The sequence below is a fragment of the Pseudonaja textilis genome, chromosome 2 (assembly GCF_049901715.1).
Source record: "Pseudonaja textilis isolate UNSWEBS1 chromosome 2, rPseTex1.2, whole genome shotgun sequence".
Taxonomy (NCBI): domain Eukaryota; kingdom Metazoa; phylum Chordata; class Lepidosauria; order Squamata; family Elapidae; genus Pseudonaja; species Pseudonaja textilis.
Window position 1 is genome coordinate 225,064,180 of NC_141991.1, and position 18,682 is coordinate 225,082,861.

Consider the following 18,682-nt stretch of genomic DNA (forward strand, 5'->3'; position numbering starts at 1 on the left):
CTAAAACATATAAAGAATGGTTTCTTGAATTGGGTATGTCTAGTTTAATGAAAAGAAGAACTAGGGGATTACATGATAGTAGTGTTCCGGTATCTCAGGGTTGCAACAAAGAAGAGGGTGTCAAACTAGTCTCCAAAGCACCTGAGGGCAGGACAAGAAGCAATGGGTGGAAACTGATTAAGGGGAGAAACAACTTAGAACTAAGAAGAAATTTCCTGACAGTTAGAACAATTTCAGTGGAACAACTTGCCTCCAGAAGTTGTGAATGTTCCAACACTGGAAATTTTAAAGAAGAGATTGGATAATAATTTGTCTGAAATGGTATAGGGTTTCCTGCCTAAGCAGGAGGTTGGACTAGAAGACCTCAAAGGTACCTTCCAACTCTATCCTAAACTAAATTATAGCCTATATTCTGTTATACTGTCTTCCTATGAGGACATAGATCTTTTTCATAACTTCACTTGATAAAATTAGACAAACTAATTTCTTTTATATACAGCTATTCCTGTCAAACCGTTCCTTTAAATATAGCAAAATATTGTTATGCTGTTTGTAATACATGATCCATCATGATACCCAGAATAATTTAGTTATACTTTTATGTTTATATTTTACTTGGAACAGAAACTGTTTTAATTACTTTGTTAATCTGCAGAATTCTGGTCAGTGACCATAATAAAGACTAAATTAAACTACCAAACTTAATTTTTAACTTTGTATCTCATGGGGTTGTTGTTTTATCTGAAGTCTACTTAGATAGATATGTGTTCCTATTTCTGCCTCTGTTACTGGGACCTAACAAGCTTTTATAATTCCTCCTCTTCTTATAATGAGTTCCTTTGCAATAGTGGCTATCTTTAGCAGCTGTTTAAAGGACTGTGACTCTCTTGGGAAATAGCAACTCTATTCCTGCTGTCTTTTAATACTTGGGAGGAAAAATCACAAGGGTTTGCTTTAGAAGAGGAAGGAGGATTTGTTCAAGTTGAACATTTTGTAAGCTTGTTTTAGGGGAGATAGGTTGAAAGGTAGCTTATAAACATAATATTACACAATCTTTGTGCTTAATTCAGGATCCACTGGTATAAATCAGGTAACACGGTTCTACTGTACTATACACTATTGAGCTATTATACTTACTGTGGTAAATTTTTGTCCAGCTAAAACCAGATCTTCCTTTTCTTGGCAATCATAACAAACAGATTTTCTCCTAAGCCTTGATCTGCACAGCTCTTTTTTCCCTAAATTAAGAACCCATCACAATAACAAAAGACATAGAAATTATTTAAGCCAAATCAAGATAATTGGGCTCTCAGTCAATTCCAGATTTATATCTCAAATTATTTTTCTGATGTGAGAATTCAAGAGGATTCTCTTATCTGTTATCTTATGATTTATCTTGTGCCATGAACACCAAATGAAACATACAGTGTGAAAGAAAAAACAGCATAAGCATCTGAATGTCTAGGAAAATTAAAGGTTCTTAATGCTAGAATATGTAAAGTACCTAGGAAAATATTCAACTTGTGAGTATGTATGGGAAACTCAATAATTGGTCTTATCACTAAATATAACTTTCTGGTAACTAAATGAACATATATGCTATTTACCACATCCTGTTCAATTGGCAAGCCATTCCTAACACACTATAGATTTAATCAGCTTGTCCTTTAATTCCGTTAAAAATGGTGGTGCACTCTGTTGCTGTGGCTTCTCACTCTCTGGTTTGGTGTGTGTGTTTGGTGATATATGTGTCTGAGTTTTGTTGCATGGGGGAGGTTTACAGCCGACAAGATCTAATATGCTATGGACTACAGTCTGCTAGAGCTATTGTGTCGGATTTTCAGAGGACTCACAGTATTCCCGAGGCGTTAGCAAGATCACCAGGATCTCCATAGATTGTAATGGGATCATTTAAATGGTGCAGGTGGCGCAGAGAGAGAAGGCGGAGGAGGGGCTGCAGAGAAGTAGTTTTAACTTGCTTAAAAAGACAGCCACATAAACCATCAAGTATCTTTCTCTCAAATGCTCGGTCACTCCTCAATAAAATGGATGAGATTAATCTGATGGCAGCAAGCAATCACATGATAAAGGACTGTTGTGTGATAGTTATTACAGAGAGCTGGCTTCACTCAGCTATTCCCGATGCCTCACTACAACTGGCATGTCGTACCATCCACCAACAAGACCGTAATAAGGACTCTGGTAAGACTAAAGGGAGGTGGACTTCGTTTATACGTTCATAATAACTGGTGCACCAACAACCATGTTATAAACAGATACTGCTCTCCTGATTTAGAGGTGATGACAGTCATGTGCAGACCTTTCTATCTACCTAGAGAACTGAGAGTGGTGATTTTTACAGCTGTTTATATACCTCCTGATGCAAATATTAGCACTACACTTGCATATTTGCATATTACAATAAATAAACAACTTAAGGCTTATCCTGATGGGGCTCATATAATAACTGGTGATTTTAATAAGGCACGCTTAAAGACTTTATTTCCCAAATTTACTCAGTATGTGACAGGTGCCACCAGGGGAACATCACACTTGATCATGTGTATTCTAATGTAAAGCATGCATATAAAGCAGTGTCACTTCCACATCTGGGACTTTCAGATCATTTATCACTGTTTGTTATACCAGCACACACACACACACACACACACACACACACCCCAGAACGAAAACTAAGCCTGAAATCAAGATCTGGCCAGAGGGAGCACTTGATCAGCTGCAGGACTGTTTCTCAAATACTAATTGGAATTTATTTGAACAAGAGGATTTGGAGGAATATAGAAAAACTGTACTGTTTTACATCTTGACCTGTGTGGATACAGTTACTGTGAATAAGCGCATCCGGATTTTCCAAACCAGAAGCCCTGGATGAAAAAGGATATGCAATTACTTCTCAAGACACGTGGTGTGGCATTCAGGTCTGAGGACAGGGTTTGGTATAACAAGGCAAGAGCGTAACTGAGGCGGGGCATCAAGGAGGCAAAAAAGGACTATAAAAGGAAGATTGAGGACTACTTCATAAAAAATGATCCACAACGGGCTTGGCAGGGAATTAAACACATCACTAATTACAGGGAAGCAACCCCATATCAATCAATAAGGACACATCACTGGCAGAAGAACTGAACTGCTTCTTTGCCCGATTCGAACTGAATAGGTCTTTGAACACACTGCCTCTACAAACCACCGGTACTCAACTGTTCACAGTACAAGAGTATGATGTGAAGCAGGTGCTTAGAGCAGTGAATGTGAAAAAGGCTGCTGGCCCTGATGGGATACCTGGGAAGGTACTCAAAGCATGGGCTGACCAGCTCGCAGCTGTGTTTACAATTATTTTTAACCTTTCTCTTACACAAGCCATTGTTACATCTTGTTTCAAAACTTCCATTATTATTCCAGTTCCCAAAAAGCCCTCTCCTGATACTTTAAATGACTATTGACCAGTAGCTCTCACACCCATAATTATGAAGTGTTTTGAAAGACTGGTCTTTAAATATATACAGGATTGCCTCCCATCAAACCTTGACCCATACCAGCTTGCCTATCGAAATAACAGATCCACAGAGGATGCTATTGCCATGGCTCTCCACGTTGCACTGAAACATCTGGAACATAGTGGAAGTTATGTAAGGATGCTTTTCGTTGATTACAGCTCAGCCTTTAATACCATCATTCCAGATATACTGATTAAGAAGTTGCTAGAAAAGGGCCTCTCCTCTCACATCTGCTGTTAGATAAAGGACTTTCTTACTAACAAACCCCAAACTGTTAGGATTGGCAGCTATTTTTCCTCCACTCTTGCTCTCAGCACTGGCTCTCCACAGGGTTGTGTGCTGAGCCCCCTTTTGTATTCACTCTACACTTGCACTCCCTCTTGTCCCACTAACTCTATAATAAAATTTGCAGACGACACCACGTTGGTGGGACTCATATCAGGAGAAGACGAGATGGCCTATAGGTCAGAGGTTCTCAGACTGGTCTTGTGGTGCAAGAGTCATAACCTCGCCTGAACATCAAAAAGACCAAAGAATTGATTATAGACTTCAGAAGATGCAAAGCAGAGCCTCTCCCACTATATATCAATGGAGACTGTGTGAAAAGATTTCATAGTTTAAAATTTCTGGGAATTCATATTTCTGACAACCTTACTTGGTCAGTCCACAATTTGGCCACTGCAAAGAAGGCCCAACAGCGCCTGAACTTTCTGAGGCTGCTGAAAGAATGGTTTGGGTGGGAAGTTGTTGGTTACTTTTTACCGTCTACCATTGAGAGCACTTTAGCATACTGTGTAATGGTGTGGTATGCTGGATGCTCTGTAGTGGATAAGAAGATGCTCCAGAGAGTTATAAACACAGCACAAAAAATCATTGGTTGCTTTCTTTCTTCTTTGGAAGAGATTGCGAAGACCAGACTTCTCTCTAGAGCACTAAAAATCTCCACAGCCCTCTCTAAGTGGTTTTACAGAGTCAGCATATTGCACCCAACAATCTGGGTCCTCATTTTACCCACCTTGGAAGGATGGAAGGCTGAGTAAACCTTGAGCCTGGTGGGATTTGAACTACCAAATTGCAGGCAGCTGATAGTCAAGCAGAAGTGGCCTACAGTATAGCACTTTAACCACTGTGCCACTGAGCTTGTTAAATTAAATTAAAATTAATTAAATAGTTAAAATAAATACATCAAAATAATTCTGGAACTGTGGAAAACAAATATTTTTTAAAAAAATCATCTTTAAAATATTGTAAAGAGCACAACAATTTACAATTTGTATGATGATAACATACCAGCATCATGATCCATCAAAACAGTCTCTTTAACTTCAGTAGCACCATAAGACTTAAGAAGCTTTTTAATTTGGTCACAAGTAGCTTCATCCAGGGCATTTTCCCCATTGTGGTTTCTTTCGTTGGGGTTTGCACCATGGAGCAACAGCAACTGTACTGCCTGCAATATATTTCTTAACAATTTCTTCTGAGAAATTGATTCAGAAACTGCTAAAGTTACCACATTTACCACATTTACAGTATGTTGTTATCTTATACCAATCTAGAGTTTGGCTATGTTCTCACTAACACACATTAGCCTAATACGTCTACTCAGTCCACATTTATTATTTAATATATACCGTGAACTTAAATACTTAGGTTAAGTAAACTACAGTTAATCATTGATAAATGTATTATTGAAATAGCAAAGTCAACATTCAATCTTTAGGTTCATATTTTGTGCAATATGGTAGATTGTATTAAATAACTAAAAACTGATTTACAAAACACACCATATCTTAAATTATGGTTCATAAACTACTGTGCTGGTTTCGTACATTTTACTTTCATGCAGTGAGAATCCAGGCAATGTATTTATGCATGAATTTAGTGAACTGAAACATTTATTTAATTAAAACAAATCAAATTATATGACAGCACTGAGCAAATTGAGGAGGAATATTAATGGTAACAGTTGAATTGAATGATAGAATTAATAGTGTAGTAGTAAATGATTCAAATCTCAAAATTAAGTTGGATCCTGCCTCACAGTACCTTACTTTTTTGCTCCAATAAGGGTATCCAAAAGCCAACTTTCTCAGACATTAGAAATCAGGACCTTGCATACTTGGTTATGAATCATTTATACATACCATCTGCTACAGATTTTCCCCCCACTACTTTTGTTAAGTCAAAGTCCTTCTTAAAAAGGAATGAAACTAGGGTCTGAAACCAAATAGCAAATCCTGCATTAAGTCAAAGTCTGGTTAGCGCCATATTACCTCAAAATGGTTGCCTGAAACAGCATCATGAATGGGCAAAACACCATCCAAGCTTTTACTGTTTACATCAGCACCGGATTTTAGTAATTCTGCAATAATCTCAGTAAATCCCCCAATAGAAGCTTCATGAATTGGGGTCCAACCTAGTAAAAGCAAATTCAGGCATGACACTGAATTTATGCTTCAATCACATATTTTTTTCACACATATATGTAACCATTACATGGATAATATTTTTAAAATTGTATCATATTAGCTTGAACTCAAAGAACTGCATAACCTGTTCTGAGATTGTAGAATTCGTATCAGGAAGAAAAGGGACTTTGTGAATACCATATGCAGAGGAAACTAGGTAGTCCAGTCCTCGCTTACTGATCACATTTGGGATTAGCAGCTCCACAGCTAAGCAACATGGTCATTAAATGAGATACGACTGCAACTTGTGATTTCAGTGCTAGGTTCTACATTGATTTTGCTTGTTAGAAGCTGGTTGTGAAGATCCCAAATGGTGAACATGTGACCATGAGGATGCCTCGACAGCCATCAATCCAAAACCCAATCATAATATCATTTTTTCAGGACATCTAAGAGAGACATGGCAAGCTCATGACCTCGGCAAAGAGTTTTAAAAAGTGAGTAGACTGGTTATCTAGATAAGGAGAGTGACCACATGGGCTCCAGATGGCTGCTCCTTATAAGGAGACTGCAGGTTAGTGGTCGTCTGTGGGTTTCAGCACCAGGAGAAGATTAATCATCTTGCTCACAAAAACAGAATCTTTTAAAGGATACCTAAATTTGCAAGTCTCAGTTTCTAATCCATTTTGGAAATTGCCTATCAACCATTTTAAAACTGTTATCTATAAAGCTAAGTAAGATTTTCATCTAAGAAAGTTGCAAACAGATTAATGATCCAGTTAATGATACAGGTGTGGAAGAAATTTTATCGGACAAGACAGAGAAAATACCAAAAGTAGAACTATAAGCCATAGGCCTAGAGAATTATTTGGAAAAATATACTTTATTGGATACACAAAAGAAATTGACTGTTTTTTTGTTTTTAAAATTGTAAGTTTTAAAAATTAAAGAGGAATTAACAAATGTCAAACCAAGAGAAGGTTTGTCTTAAAGAAGTCTGTATGAGGGAATAAAGAAGAATTGAAATCATACTCTACATCAATATTGGAATGAATTAAAGATTAATTGCTACAATAAAAGGAAGGAGTACAGATAGTCCTCAACTTATAACAGTTCATCTAGTGACCTTTCGAAGGTACAACAGCACTGAAGTGACTTATGATCATTTTTCACACTTATGGCCATTGCAACATCCCTACGGTCATGTGGTTTACATTTGGATGCTTGACTCACATTTATTATGGTTGGAGTGTCCTGGAATCATGTGATCCCATTGCGACCTTCTGATAAGCAAAGTCAATGGGGAAACCAGATTCACTTAACAGCCATATTACTAATTTAAGAACTGCAGTGATTCACTTAACAAATGTGGCAAGAAAAGTCATAAAATCACTTAACAAAAAAAGTTATAAAGTCACTTAACAAAATTCTCACTCAACAACATAAATTTTGGGCTCAATTGTGGTTGTAAGTTGAAAACTACCTGTATAAATTTAGTTTACTTGATCAAGATTAAAATAAGGTATTTGTTTGCAAAGTTCTTGAAATTCTTTATAGACTTTTTGCTGATACTAGGATTGAAAAATTAATATTGTATGGGTTTGTTTATAAAGGATGAGATATGGGTTGGAGAGATATCTTTAATCTTATAGGGAATGAAAAGTTCCTGAATTTGTCCATGCTTGTTGTAATAAAAGTTGGAAATCAATATTTATATATTTCTTTATCTTATTTTTTTTTGTTTTCCTTCTACTTTTTATTATTTCTTATCTGTCAGGTCCAAACAACCAGACTCAGACATGTAGAGTTCAAAGTAGCTACTTTAGTGTTCTCTGCCTATAATAAAGGAATCTCCCCAGCCTGGCAGCTTTCTCCTGGGAAAGACTAGATAAAGCTCTAAGGTATTCCAGAGGTCTAGCTCTGACCAGAGCTAGCCCTCTTGTGTTTATGTACTGATTCCAGGCTGATCCCTCGCTGGAGCCCTCCTTCCATCTGGGATGGTTGCTCTCCAAAATTATTCTTTTTTCTTTTCTTTTTTAGTTTGCATTAAGAGCCGTGGTGGTGTAGTGATTAGAATGCACTATTACAGGCAGGGGTGGGATACGACAGGGTTAACAACCGGTTTGGGATTTATGAGCTTCCCTGCCCACTGTGAGCCGCGTGCCTGTCAATCGTCATTAGCACATCATTAGCACGCTGCTGCCACCGCTGCTGCTGAGAAGCAGCCTTTGAAACAGCCTTTTCTCATTTTTTTAACTGCAGCTGTGCCTCATTCAGCAGCTAAAGTTGAAAAATCAGGAAATAAAGATCAGGTCACAGCCCAGGTGGGTGGTTCGGCAAAAACATCAGCAGACATAGAACCGGTTCTGTCTGCTGCTCTTCAGAGCTACCAGTTCTACAGAGGGGGACAGAACCGGTAGAAACCCACCCACTGTCGGGTTCTATCCTGACCACTCAAGGTTGACTCAGCCTTCTATCCTTCCGAGGTTCGTAAAATGAGGACTCCAAATTGTTGGTGCAATACACTGACATTTGTAAACTGCTCAAACAGTGCAGTAAAACACTATAAAACAATATATAAGTCCAAGTGCTATTGCTATTAGTTTTTACTTTTGTAATCAATATCTTTAATAAACATTACAGAACAAAAAGGTTACTTTTCAGTGCCATTGTAGCTTTGAACAGTCTCTAAACACAGAGTAATTAATCAAAGACTTTTTTTTCATTTAAATATATTGATCAAATAAATATTAAAACAGAGTCCCACGTTAACTAATTATACTGTTAGACATTGTTTAACTCTGATAACAGCAAAGAAAAGCAGCTGTAATTAGAAATTATTACATCATTTCTGAGCTTCAGTTTAGCAGAAAAAATTTCAACTAGCGGTTAAAATACCAGACCTGCATTATCTTTTTGATTTACACATGCTCCAGAGGCTATCAAAGATTTCACTAAAGGTAATTTTCCTTTTTTGCAAGCTAAATGCAAGTGAGTTTCTCCTTTAGCATTTCTCTTATTTATTGTAGTTGATGTAGTACTTTGCAGATGACTAATAATTGTTTTAGTCTTTTTCCTAGGTTGTGAAGAATCTGAAATAAAAGAAATAGTAAATGGTTACCAGAAGCTGTATGAGAGGTCCCCAATCTTTTTGAACTGGTAGTCATGTTTAAAATTTTGAGAGAGCTTATACAACTCTGACAAATGGTGGTCAGGAGGGAACCTCGTATTCACAAAACGTCCTTTTAACCTTTTTAACCCACCCACTAGAATACAAACTAACGGAGGCTTGCTATTTTCTTTGACCTCTATGGATGTTGCTTTCCACCAATTTATCATAATATTTTTTCAATAAATTTTGCATGCGCTAAAAAAAGAAAAGCTGACTGAAGAATGTGTGATAATATTCTTTACATATTGAAATAACTGCACATAGCAGATTAAGATCTTCTCTCTCATTCCAGAGTCCATAACACAAATAAATGAATTTCAGTTTTAAGAATTGAAGCATTTTCCAATTGAATATTAGAAGAAACATCCTATTAGCAAAATACTTTAACAGTGGAACAGTGATTCATAGTGATGGGATCCCCTTTATTGGATTTGTTCAATTGGAAACCACGCAGCCATCAATCTGGTATGCTTTCATTTACACACTTTACTAACAAATTAAAATATGGGGAGAACAAGAAAGTCTTTCAGTTAACAAAATGGTGGGTAACATTATATTGGAAAAGGCATCACATTTAAAAAGACTTCTTCTCTAATAATTGTCTTTCAACTTTTACAATAAAATAAGGATGTATCATGGAGATGATTCTAAAATGATCACAGGTCTGGATGGGCATAAAACTGAGAAGTATTGCTTCATCAATTATCAAAGTGATAAACCATGAAGACTTTTGTAAGTCAAAACTAGCACTTTCAGTTGGGCTCATAAATGAACTGGGAATCAGTCCAAACAGGGCAGGAGTGATGTAATATGATTAAATCAACTCTTCACAATTCTTGATGCATTATTTTGCATGAGCTTTAGTTTCCAAAATGTTTTGCAGTCAGGTCTCCCAGAACAACAGCTGGAACCCAGCCTAAGTTGGTAAAAGGTGCTCCATGTCACAGAAATCATCTGAGTCTTTATTATAAATGACTGTTATAATCCTCAAGCGATGAATTTAGTCCTCTGACAAAATACAATGTCCTCCAGAAAAGCTGACTTTATTTTTGTGAACTGAGGATCATTAATAAATAGAGGTTCAAGCTAGATAAATTAATCAAGTTAAATTAATAATAGCCATGTTTTATTTAGCTTGAACATCGGTTTGTCAATTCTCATGTATTTATTTATTGCTTACCTAGGATTCGTGCTGTATGTTGTTCTTCAATTTGACTGAATTGTGTATTACTTGAAGAAACATTCTTCACATTATTGCCGGAACCCAAATCGGCATTTTGACAATTTCCATTATACGTGGTCTGGACAGTTTTTAATGCAACTGATTGGAAAGGTACATCTGATGTATAATTTTGTTTTTCTTTCTCTTTTTCCATATTGCAACATACTTCCAGATTCTCTGTTTTCAATATTTAATAAATTAAAAAGTGAATTATTATGCTTTTCTCAAAAGAAACAATGTCTATAGAACTACTATATGGTATATTATAATGAACATAATATATTTAAAAAATATTTACAAATTTTGAGATAAAACACTAGAGGATAGTTCTCTAAAAAGTAATTAAATTTTCTGTTGCCTTCCCTGAAAAGAAAAAATAATTTTGAAATATTCAGTGGCCTGTTGGAATTTAATAAAAATTTGGAATAATAATAAGTTTATGGATTTAATTCTTATTTTATTGGAATCTTCCCTAAAGTATTCCTCTTATCAGTTCAGAGAAAACAGAAAAAATACACAGTAAATATGTAAAGAGACAGCCAGTTTTGTGTAGTGGTTTAGGCATCAGGCTAGAAACCAGGAGACTGTGAACTCGTTTCTGCCTTAGGCACAAAGCCAACTGGGTGATCTTGAGCCACTCACTCATTTTGTTGCAGAAAAGAGGCAAACGCAAACCACTTCTGAAATCTTACCTAGAAAACTGCTAGAACTTGTCCAGGCAATTGCTGAAGACTGACTTGAAATACATATATATATATATACTGTGTTTCTCCAACAATATGCCCCCCACCCAATAGGAAGACCCAGCATGTTTTCTAGGCATAAAATGAAATTAAGCCCCTCCCCCCAAATTTAGGCCTATTTTAAAACATGCGAAATTGGGGGGGGGAAGGCAGGGGGAACTTGCTATTAATAGCGCCCCGCGGGCAGCTACGCCTCACCATTAGCCGCTCCTAACAGCTGATCATGGCGGAGCATGGAGGGCTCCCTTACCCCGACCAAGCGCCTTTGCTGCAGACCCAGGTCAGCAGGTGGGCGACATCGGCGTGGATGTCTGCCAGCAGCGTTTCAGCCACTTCTCAGGCCTCTGTAGTTTCCACGGTTCCCACCAGTGCTGGAGCCTCTCTTGCCAGCGCCTTCTCCAACAGCGTCTGAGTCGCTCCCACTTTTCCCCCATTCCCGTAACAACAGGAAAAAAAACATTTTGAGGTACCTGGGAGCGCTACACACTGCGTTTTGGTTTGATCCCAAGTGGCTAGGTGGGCATGAGAAGAGCCGAGTGAGCGTCTCTGCTGCTGCTACCCTTGGTGCTCCAGCCTCGGGCTCTGCAAGTTTCTAAAAGTCCCGGTGCACAGCCCGTTCCTGCATTCCAAGACCCCAGGCCGAGCTGCAGCTATTCCTCTCTTGCCAGTGCTGTCTCCAACAACAGCGGCAGCAGCGGCTGGAGCTGTGGAAGTTATGGAGGCGGCTCCCCTACCTGAGAAGTAGCTGAAACGCTCCACCATGTTTGGCCGTTAGGAGTGGCAGGTGGCGAGGCATAGCTGCTGGTAGTACACCCTAGGTGAGGGTGCATGGGGGGGAGAAATTAATTCACCCCCGAAAAGACATCCTAGCCATTTTTTCGGGGCTCAAAAAAAAATAAGGCCCAGCCTTATTACATGAGAAACATGGTATATATAAAGACTTGTGAATTTTACCAATTTTGTGGAAAAAAATTAAAGATCTTGTAGAAAAAAAATCAATGAATTAGCTGTGAATTTCACTTTACATGATGATAACCAATTCTATGTATATGACTATAAAAGGCCATGTTTGAAAATCAAGCATAAGTAGCAGTCTTCAGCATTAATCTCTAGCTAAATAAGGAACTGTGAATATGGAAGTTGCCATGTGTACAGTTTTTTTCTCCCTATAAGAACTCTCAAATAGAACAAATTTTAAATAAGAATAACTCTACCTAGCAATTCAGAGACAAGAATTGGGAAAAGGTAGAGACTGCATTTACTTCCTTTTCTTGTGCATTCTTAACCTTTTGACTAGGCAACCAGTGGAATGTCTTTTTCTGAAGAAGCCTATTTCAGTGTAATATAAGCTATCTATTTTAATTTATGTATTTACAGGTAGCCCTTGACTAACAACTGGGGGTTAATGACCATTCAAAGTTACAATCTCCCCGCCCCAAGCTCCCTATGGACTACTTGTATTTCAAATATATCCATGCTGCTCTTAATTTTTAAAAATCCATAGATAATTTATAGTAAACCCCACCCCACAAAACAGAAATCAACAAGTAACAAAACAAATAAGCAAAGCCGCTTTATATAGATTTGAAACTCATACACTGTGTATGTATGTGTATTTATATGTAGATAAATGGGTTACCTTGAAATTTGCACCGAGACAAATTCCTTGGCCAATAAAGAATTGAATTGAATTGAATTGAGTTCTATTCTATTCTATTCTATTCTGTTCTGTTCTGTTCTGTTCTGTTCTGTTCTGTTCTATTCTAGCATATGTAAAATCAGAAGAATATTATTCTTCATCTTACTATCATTTTCTTCTCCTTTTGGACTTACCATTATATTCTCATGCATACCAAGACTGTAAAGTCTTACCATGACTTATCATTCAAGCTGTGAATGTCAGGGCTTTCAGAAATTTCACCTCTATTAATATCCTGAGAAAATGTACTAGTTGAAGATATTTCCATGCTAATTTGAGCTGTTTGTTCATGACAAATTCCAACAGCTTTTGAGGTATTTTTATCTGAGTTTTGGGCTGCATTTAAAGTATATCGTTCTAAAAGAATTGTACATTCTGAATCTCCCACATGTGCAATTCCTTGTAGCAATAGAATGGTTGTACTTTATGACTGTAGTAAATTTTATTTTAAATAAAAACATTTTTCAGTTGTAAACATTCTTTCAGAGCCTGCTCGTTGTCTATGTCTTTATGACAGTATATAGTCATATCTATACAAGCTAGAGAATGCATGTATTTTTCTGGTAATCTATTTTTTGTCAGTAGACTTTTTACTTCTCCATTTCTCCAAACAAGTCAACTTTTTAACCAGTCTGAATGTTGTCATTTATAGTAGCAGCTTTAAGACAAAGAAAATTCGTATCACATGGTTTCTCTCTGCTATAACAAACCTAACGTATTTGCCCAAAATATGCAAATTATGCTAATTTTTTAATCAATTACAAAAGATAAAGCTTGTAATAAGGTTTAATGACATATGTGAATCAATATATTGATTTCTATCTTTAACTGAAAGTTTTCATGACCTTTCTTTTCTGATGAGGCAGATTCCATTGGAGTTAAGTAGCCAATTATTAAATAAATAGTAATAATAATAATTATTACTTATAATCAAATATCTTTCTAATTTTCATTAGCTGTGTTCTTTGGTCATTTCACAAATTCACTCTGAAGTATATGGAATATTCCAAATTATTGCTTTAGTTTAAAGAAAGAGAAGATATTTACATGAATGTTCGATGGAATGGATTTTTTTTCTGCCCCTTTCACCATTTATGCTTGTTTTGTCATCCAAAGAGAAAAAATGGTCTTTCACTACCAGAAACTTAACATCTTTAACATTGCTATATTTAATATCTTAAAAGTATCATTATTCATGGAGATGTAATTATATTGGATAGCCAATTTGTTGTAGTTGTACACTGTATCAAGATATGAATGAGGACATATTCAGCTAAGCTGGTTTTTATTTTGTGGACTAAATGTGGATAATGTGTCTTTAAGGACAACCCTTCTTGAACATCATAGCAACAAAGGCATGAGCAAATACGCACAATACTGGTGATCAGCAATAGCTACAATTGGTGAACAAGATGTAATGCTGTAAAGAACTCTGGTCAGGGTGGCCATCATGCCACTGTTTCTTTGATATTATTTCCATTGACAATGGAAATAATGGAGCAGCCATAGCACTAACTATGCAGGGCTGGTTAAGCTCACAATCCCATGGCCAAGACAGAATGATGTCAGATCTTACTAGGAATAGTAGCTGAACAGTCTCCCTACCCATTGGTCACTCTTGCCATTTTGTATTCTCTGAACAGTGATAAGGGGCCATGCCTGCACTAGGAGATGGTGCTCAGCTGAGGGTTTCTAGTGAAGCATTCTACAACTAGAGGGGAAGGCAGAATTGAGAGGCAGGGTTGACCTGCCCAGTATGGCCAACAGAGCCCCCTAATGTGCAGCTTGAAGCCAGCTGCTATCAGAGAGGCCTGAAGAAAAAAAATTAGCTGACAAGTGGCAAAATTCAACAGCCTCTTCATGTCAGCCATACTGTGCAAGGTGGACAAAAGGGGGGAGATGAGGGGAGATAGCTGGGGGGCGGGATTGATGTAAAGACAGTTTGTACAGAATGGGAGAATGTGACCACAGGATTCTATGAGTTATAAATACAGGCTGGCTGGCAATTTTGATATTTGACAACAGGGACACCATAACAGTTATTACCTGTTGTAAGTTTTTTAAAAAAAAATATATTTGTATTAAAAATACAAACATACAAATGAATACTATATATATATATATAAAAAGAGAGAGAAAAATGGGAAATAAAAATATAAAGAAGAAAATCTGCAGGAAGCCTCAGGAGCTGTGTATTGAAGCAACTAATGAGCCGTTCTGCTGGAGAGTGGTTGAGAAGTAGCTGTTCTGGAATTTATTTTTCAAACTGACAATAAGTCGTGCCTTTCATTTCTTAATCATTTTATGGGATTATTATCTTTACAAGCTAAAAGTGCTTCTTTCTAGTCACAGTCGAATGGAGCTGCAAGCGCATGCACAACAATTGCAGTGATGGTCGCAGCCGTGCAGCGCTCGCAGCTTCTATAGGGCCACTTGTGGCGACAGCAGTGATCACGCAATGACAGTAGTGCCAGTGGGGGATGTACATGAACATACATGTGCGCACTGGCCAGCCAGTCATGTGGCCCAGTGGCCAATAGGCCACAGCCTGGTAGTGGGCCGTGGCCCACAGGCTGGGGATCATTGTTGTAAAGAACTTAACTACATCTTTGGAATACAAATCTGACACCAATCTTTAGCATGACAATGGTTTAAATACAATCCTCTCAGCGCAACTGAAACAAGAGCTCCAAGGAAATACACAATTCTCAAGATGGCAAGTTTGGGACTTTCTCTTCATGGATACCAACAAGGTAGAGAATTCTTTCAGAAAAATAGATTTGATAGACATTACAGAGAAGATTTTATTGTATGAAGATAACCTGAAGGGAATGACTTAAATGAGTTAATTGGAGTTAGGATGGATTTTTACAAGTCTGATATAGTACGTAATTGAAAGAAAGCTCTAATATAGTCTTGTGCTTATAAATGGAAAATGTTTATATACACACATACACACACAATGCTTGAGTCATTCTTACAGTTTGTAAAATGTTACTGAATTATGTTCAATTGATTTTAGAAATATTTTAAAGTCTTAAAATTAATATCCTAAAATGATATTTTAAAAAATTGTCCCTTTTAAGGTTAAAGAACCTGAGACTAGTAAATTTTGTTAATATAAATGATGACAGTATATTAATAAGTATAAACATAAATATATATTATTTCCCACAAAAAGAACAAAAGTAGAGATGGTTAAACTGATTGCCTTATTAAAAAAAAAAGAATTTTGTTTCTATTTGGAAATCACTTTAGAACAAATCCATACTTATATTTATTTTTCAAACCTTTCTTTTTCAATTGTGTATTACAAGAGTTAACGTTATACTAGCACTTTCCTACCTGATGCTGATCTTTTATCAGAATGAGCTATATAACTTTCCACCAGTTTCCTCATATGCTTGTCAGTAGCTTCTTCTAAGGCATTCTTTCCTCTTTCATTCTTGAACAGTGGGTCAGCTCCATACCAAAGCAATAATTCTGCCACCTAGAGGTAAATACAAATCTTATAGTGTTTTCAATGGTTCTTCTTTCCCTTTTTCATGATATAGATTTTCACTCTTAAGACTCAATTTAAAAATGTATGACAACTTAGCAGAGAAAAGCAAATGCTTTTTTGTGCATTGTAATTTTCTACTTGTAAAGTAAGCAAGGATGATCTGCATAAACCATTACACTGCATATTGACTAATCTGGAATAAGAGCGCTGAGCTGATATTACATTGTTTTGTTCGTTGTTTGAAAATTTTCTATGGTATAATGCATACTTTGAATTCAGCATCATTATTATTATACATTTAAAAGGAAAGAGAATGTTTCTGGCTAGGTTCCTAAGACAGTGATGACTTGGACTTGGCACATCAAAAATTCAGAAAATGCCTAACTCGACTCTCCTGGTGTGTCACACAACCTCCCACTGAACAAAAGAGAAACAATTCATTTAGGGAGATGGGTGGTTGAAAAATGTGAAAAATAAATAAATAAAAATTATCTCCCCTGTCCATCTAGACCACCCTGAACAGTGGGACTCAGCACAATACTGAGGCTGAGCCTGAAGTACCCACCTGGATGAACACAAAAATGCAGTAAAAAAGCTGGAACACACTTCCTCACTAATCCAACACATGAAAACCACAGGTCATAGCATCAACTTCAATGGCACCCAAACCCTAGCCACTATAGAAAACCCCGGCCACAGAATCATCAGAGAAGCCATAGAGATTGAAAAAAGACCTGAAAGCATGAATAGAAGAGATGATTCCACCAGACTGTCAATTATTTGGAAGCCTGCACTCACAAACAAAAAAACTCTCCACACCACAAGCCAGGCAAACAACCGGGCACAAACAGACTCCCCCGATACCTCCAGCTCAAACACACCCAACCAGGCACCCAGATGAAACCTAGCTTCCTAATAAATGATAGTCGTCCATTTACTCGGAGCCAAGCCGCACTAAAAGCTTCCAATATAGAAACACAATGTTGCCAGCCAATCAAGACAAAAAAAAGCCACAAAACAGACGGAAGATATTAGAAACACCAATCAAGCAGAACACAGCAAACTCCAAGACCAATAAACCCAGACCAAGACTCCCAACCAATCAGGATGAAGAAAAAAACCATTCTGGCACAGCAGTAGGCTAGCCCCAAGTTTAAAACTGAAACGGCTGTGACAGTCTGACTCACAGATGAACACAATACAAAAGCCTGATGATGGCAGATGAGATTCTGCCGAAAAGTTGCTACAACTTTAAAAGCACAACTAGAATGACGTGGGAAAATACCTGAATAAAGCTGAATACCATACATGTAAGTATCCGTGAAAACTTAAGAATATATATATATATATATATATATATATATATATATATATATATATATATACATACATATATATACATACATACATACATACATACACACGGTTTTATTTTTTAAGACAAACATATACAAACAAAACATAAAAGCCATCTTCCATTTTATATACATACAGTGTGTCAGTTGGTTACAAATCGTTTGTGCTATCCTTTGGTAGTCATTACTCCTAGTTTATATCAATTTTCACATTGTCAAACTAGCATATGTTTATATATTTATCAGTTATTAATCATCCATGACTAAACTGTTTATTCCATCATTTTATACAAGATATTCCAAATTCTGTTTCAAAATTTATATTATACTTTCATCCAATGGTTATATATGTTTATATTGTATCTACTAAACTTCTATTAAAAAATTATCTAGTCTATTACATTACCATGTCTTTTTATCCAACCATTGATAAAAGAAATCCCATATCATATAAAATTGTTTATCTTCTTGTTCTCTAATTTCAAATGTCAATTTGCTCATTTCAGCACAGTCCATAATTTTCTTAATAACTTCCTCCTGCATAGGTATTTTATCATTTTTCCAATTCTTAGCAAATACAATTCTAGCTGCTGTTAAAACGTTTACAATCAAATATTTCAACTCTGTTGTATATTTCCGGTATAATTCCCAACAAAAAGATCTCTGGTTTAAAGTCTATATGTTGTTTTATCATTTTTTTTCAACCATGTGTGGATTTTAGTATAATATTTCTTTGCATCCGAGCATGTCCACCACATATGGTAATATGAACCAGGTATCTGATGACATTTCCAACGTTTATCTGATTTATTCTTAAACTTTCTCGCAAGTCTCGTCGGGGGTAGATGCCAACTGTAAAACATCTTATACAAATTTTCTTTATATGCAGTTGACATTGTCATTTTATAATTCTGAGACCACAATTTTTGCCATTTTTCTAAATCAATCCCGTATCCAAAATTTTAGCATAAATACCTTGTTTTAGTATCTTTGTCAAATCTAGATTGTATTTGCAAATATGAAAACCAGGTCATTTTTACACCTTTTTCTTCCAACTCTTGCATAG

At 36.6% G+C, this 18,682-nt stretch overlaps 1 protein-coding gene across 1 annotated transcript in view; it reads right to left on the minus strand.

Annotated features, from left to right (window-relative positions):
• The window catches only part of ANKRD31 (ankyrin repeat domain 31), a 55,583-nt gene that overhangs the window by 19,279 nt on the left and 17,622 nt on the right, over positions 1-18,682 (minus strand). The window contains exons 6-11 of the mRNA XM_087927175.1: positions 16,105-16,249; positions 10,276-10,494; positions 8,827-9,015; positions 5,789-5,931; positions 4,806-4,965; positions 1,138-1,238 (exon numbers count right to left, since the gene is read on the minus strand). Of these exons, the coding sequence (XP_087783301.1) occupies positions 1,138-1,238; positions 4,806-4,965; positions 5,789-5,931; positions 8,827-9,015; positions 10,276-10,494; positions 16,105-16,249 (957 nt within the window). The remainder of the gene's footprint in view (positions 1-1,137; positions 1,239-4,805; positions 4,966-5,788; positions 5,932-8,826; positions 9,016-10,275; positions 10,495-16,104; positions 16,250-18,682) is intronic.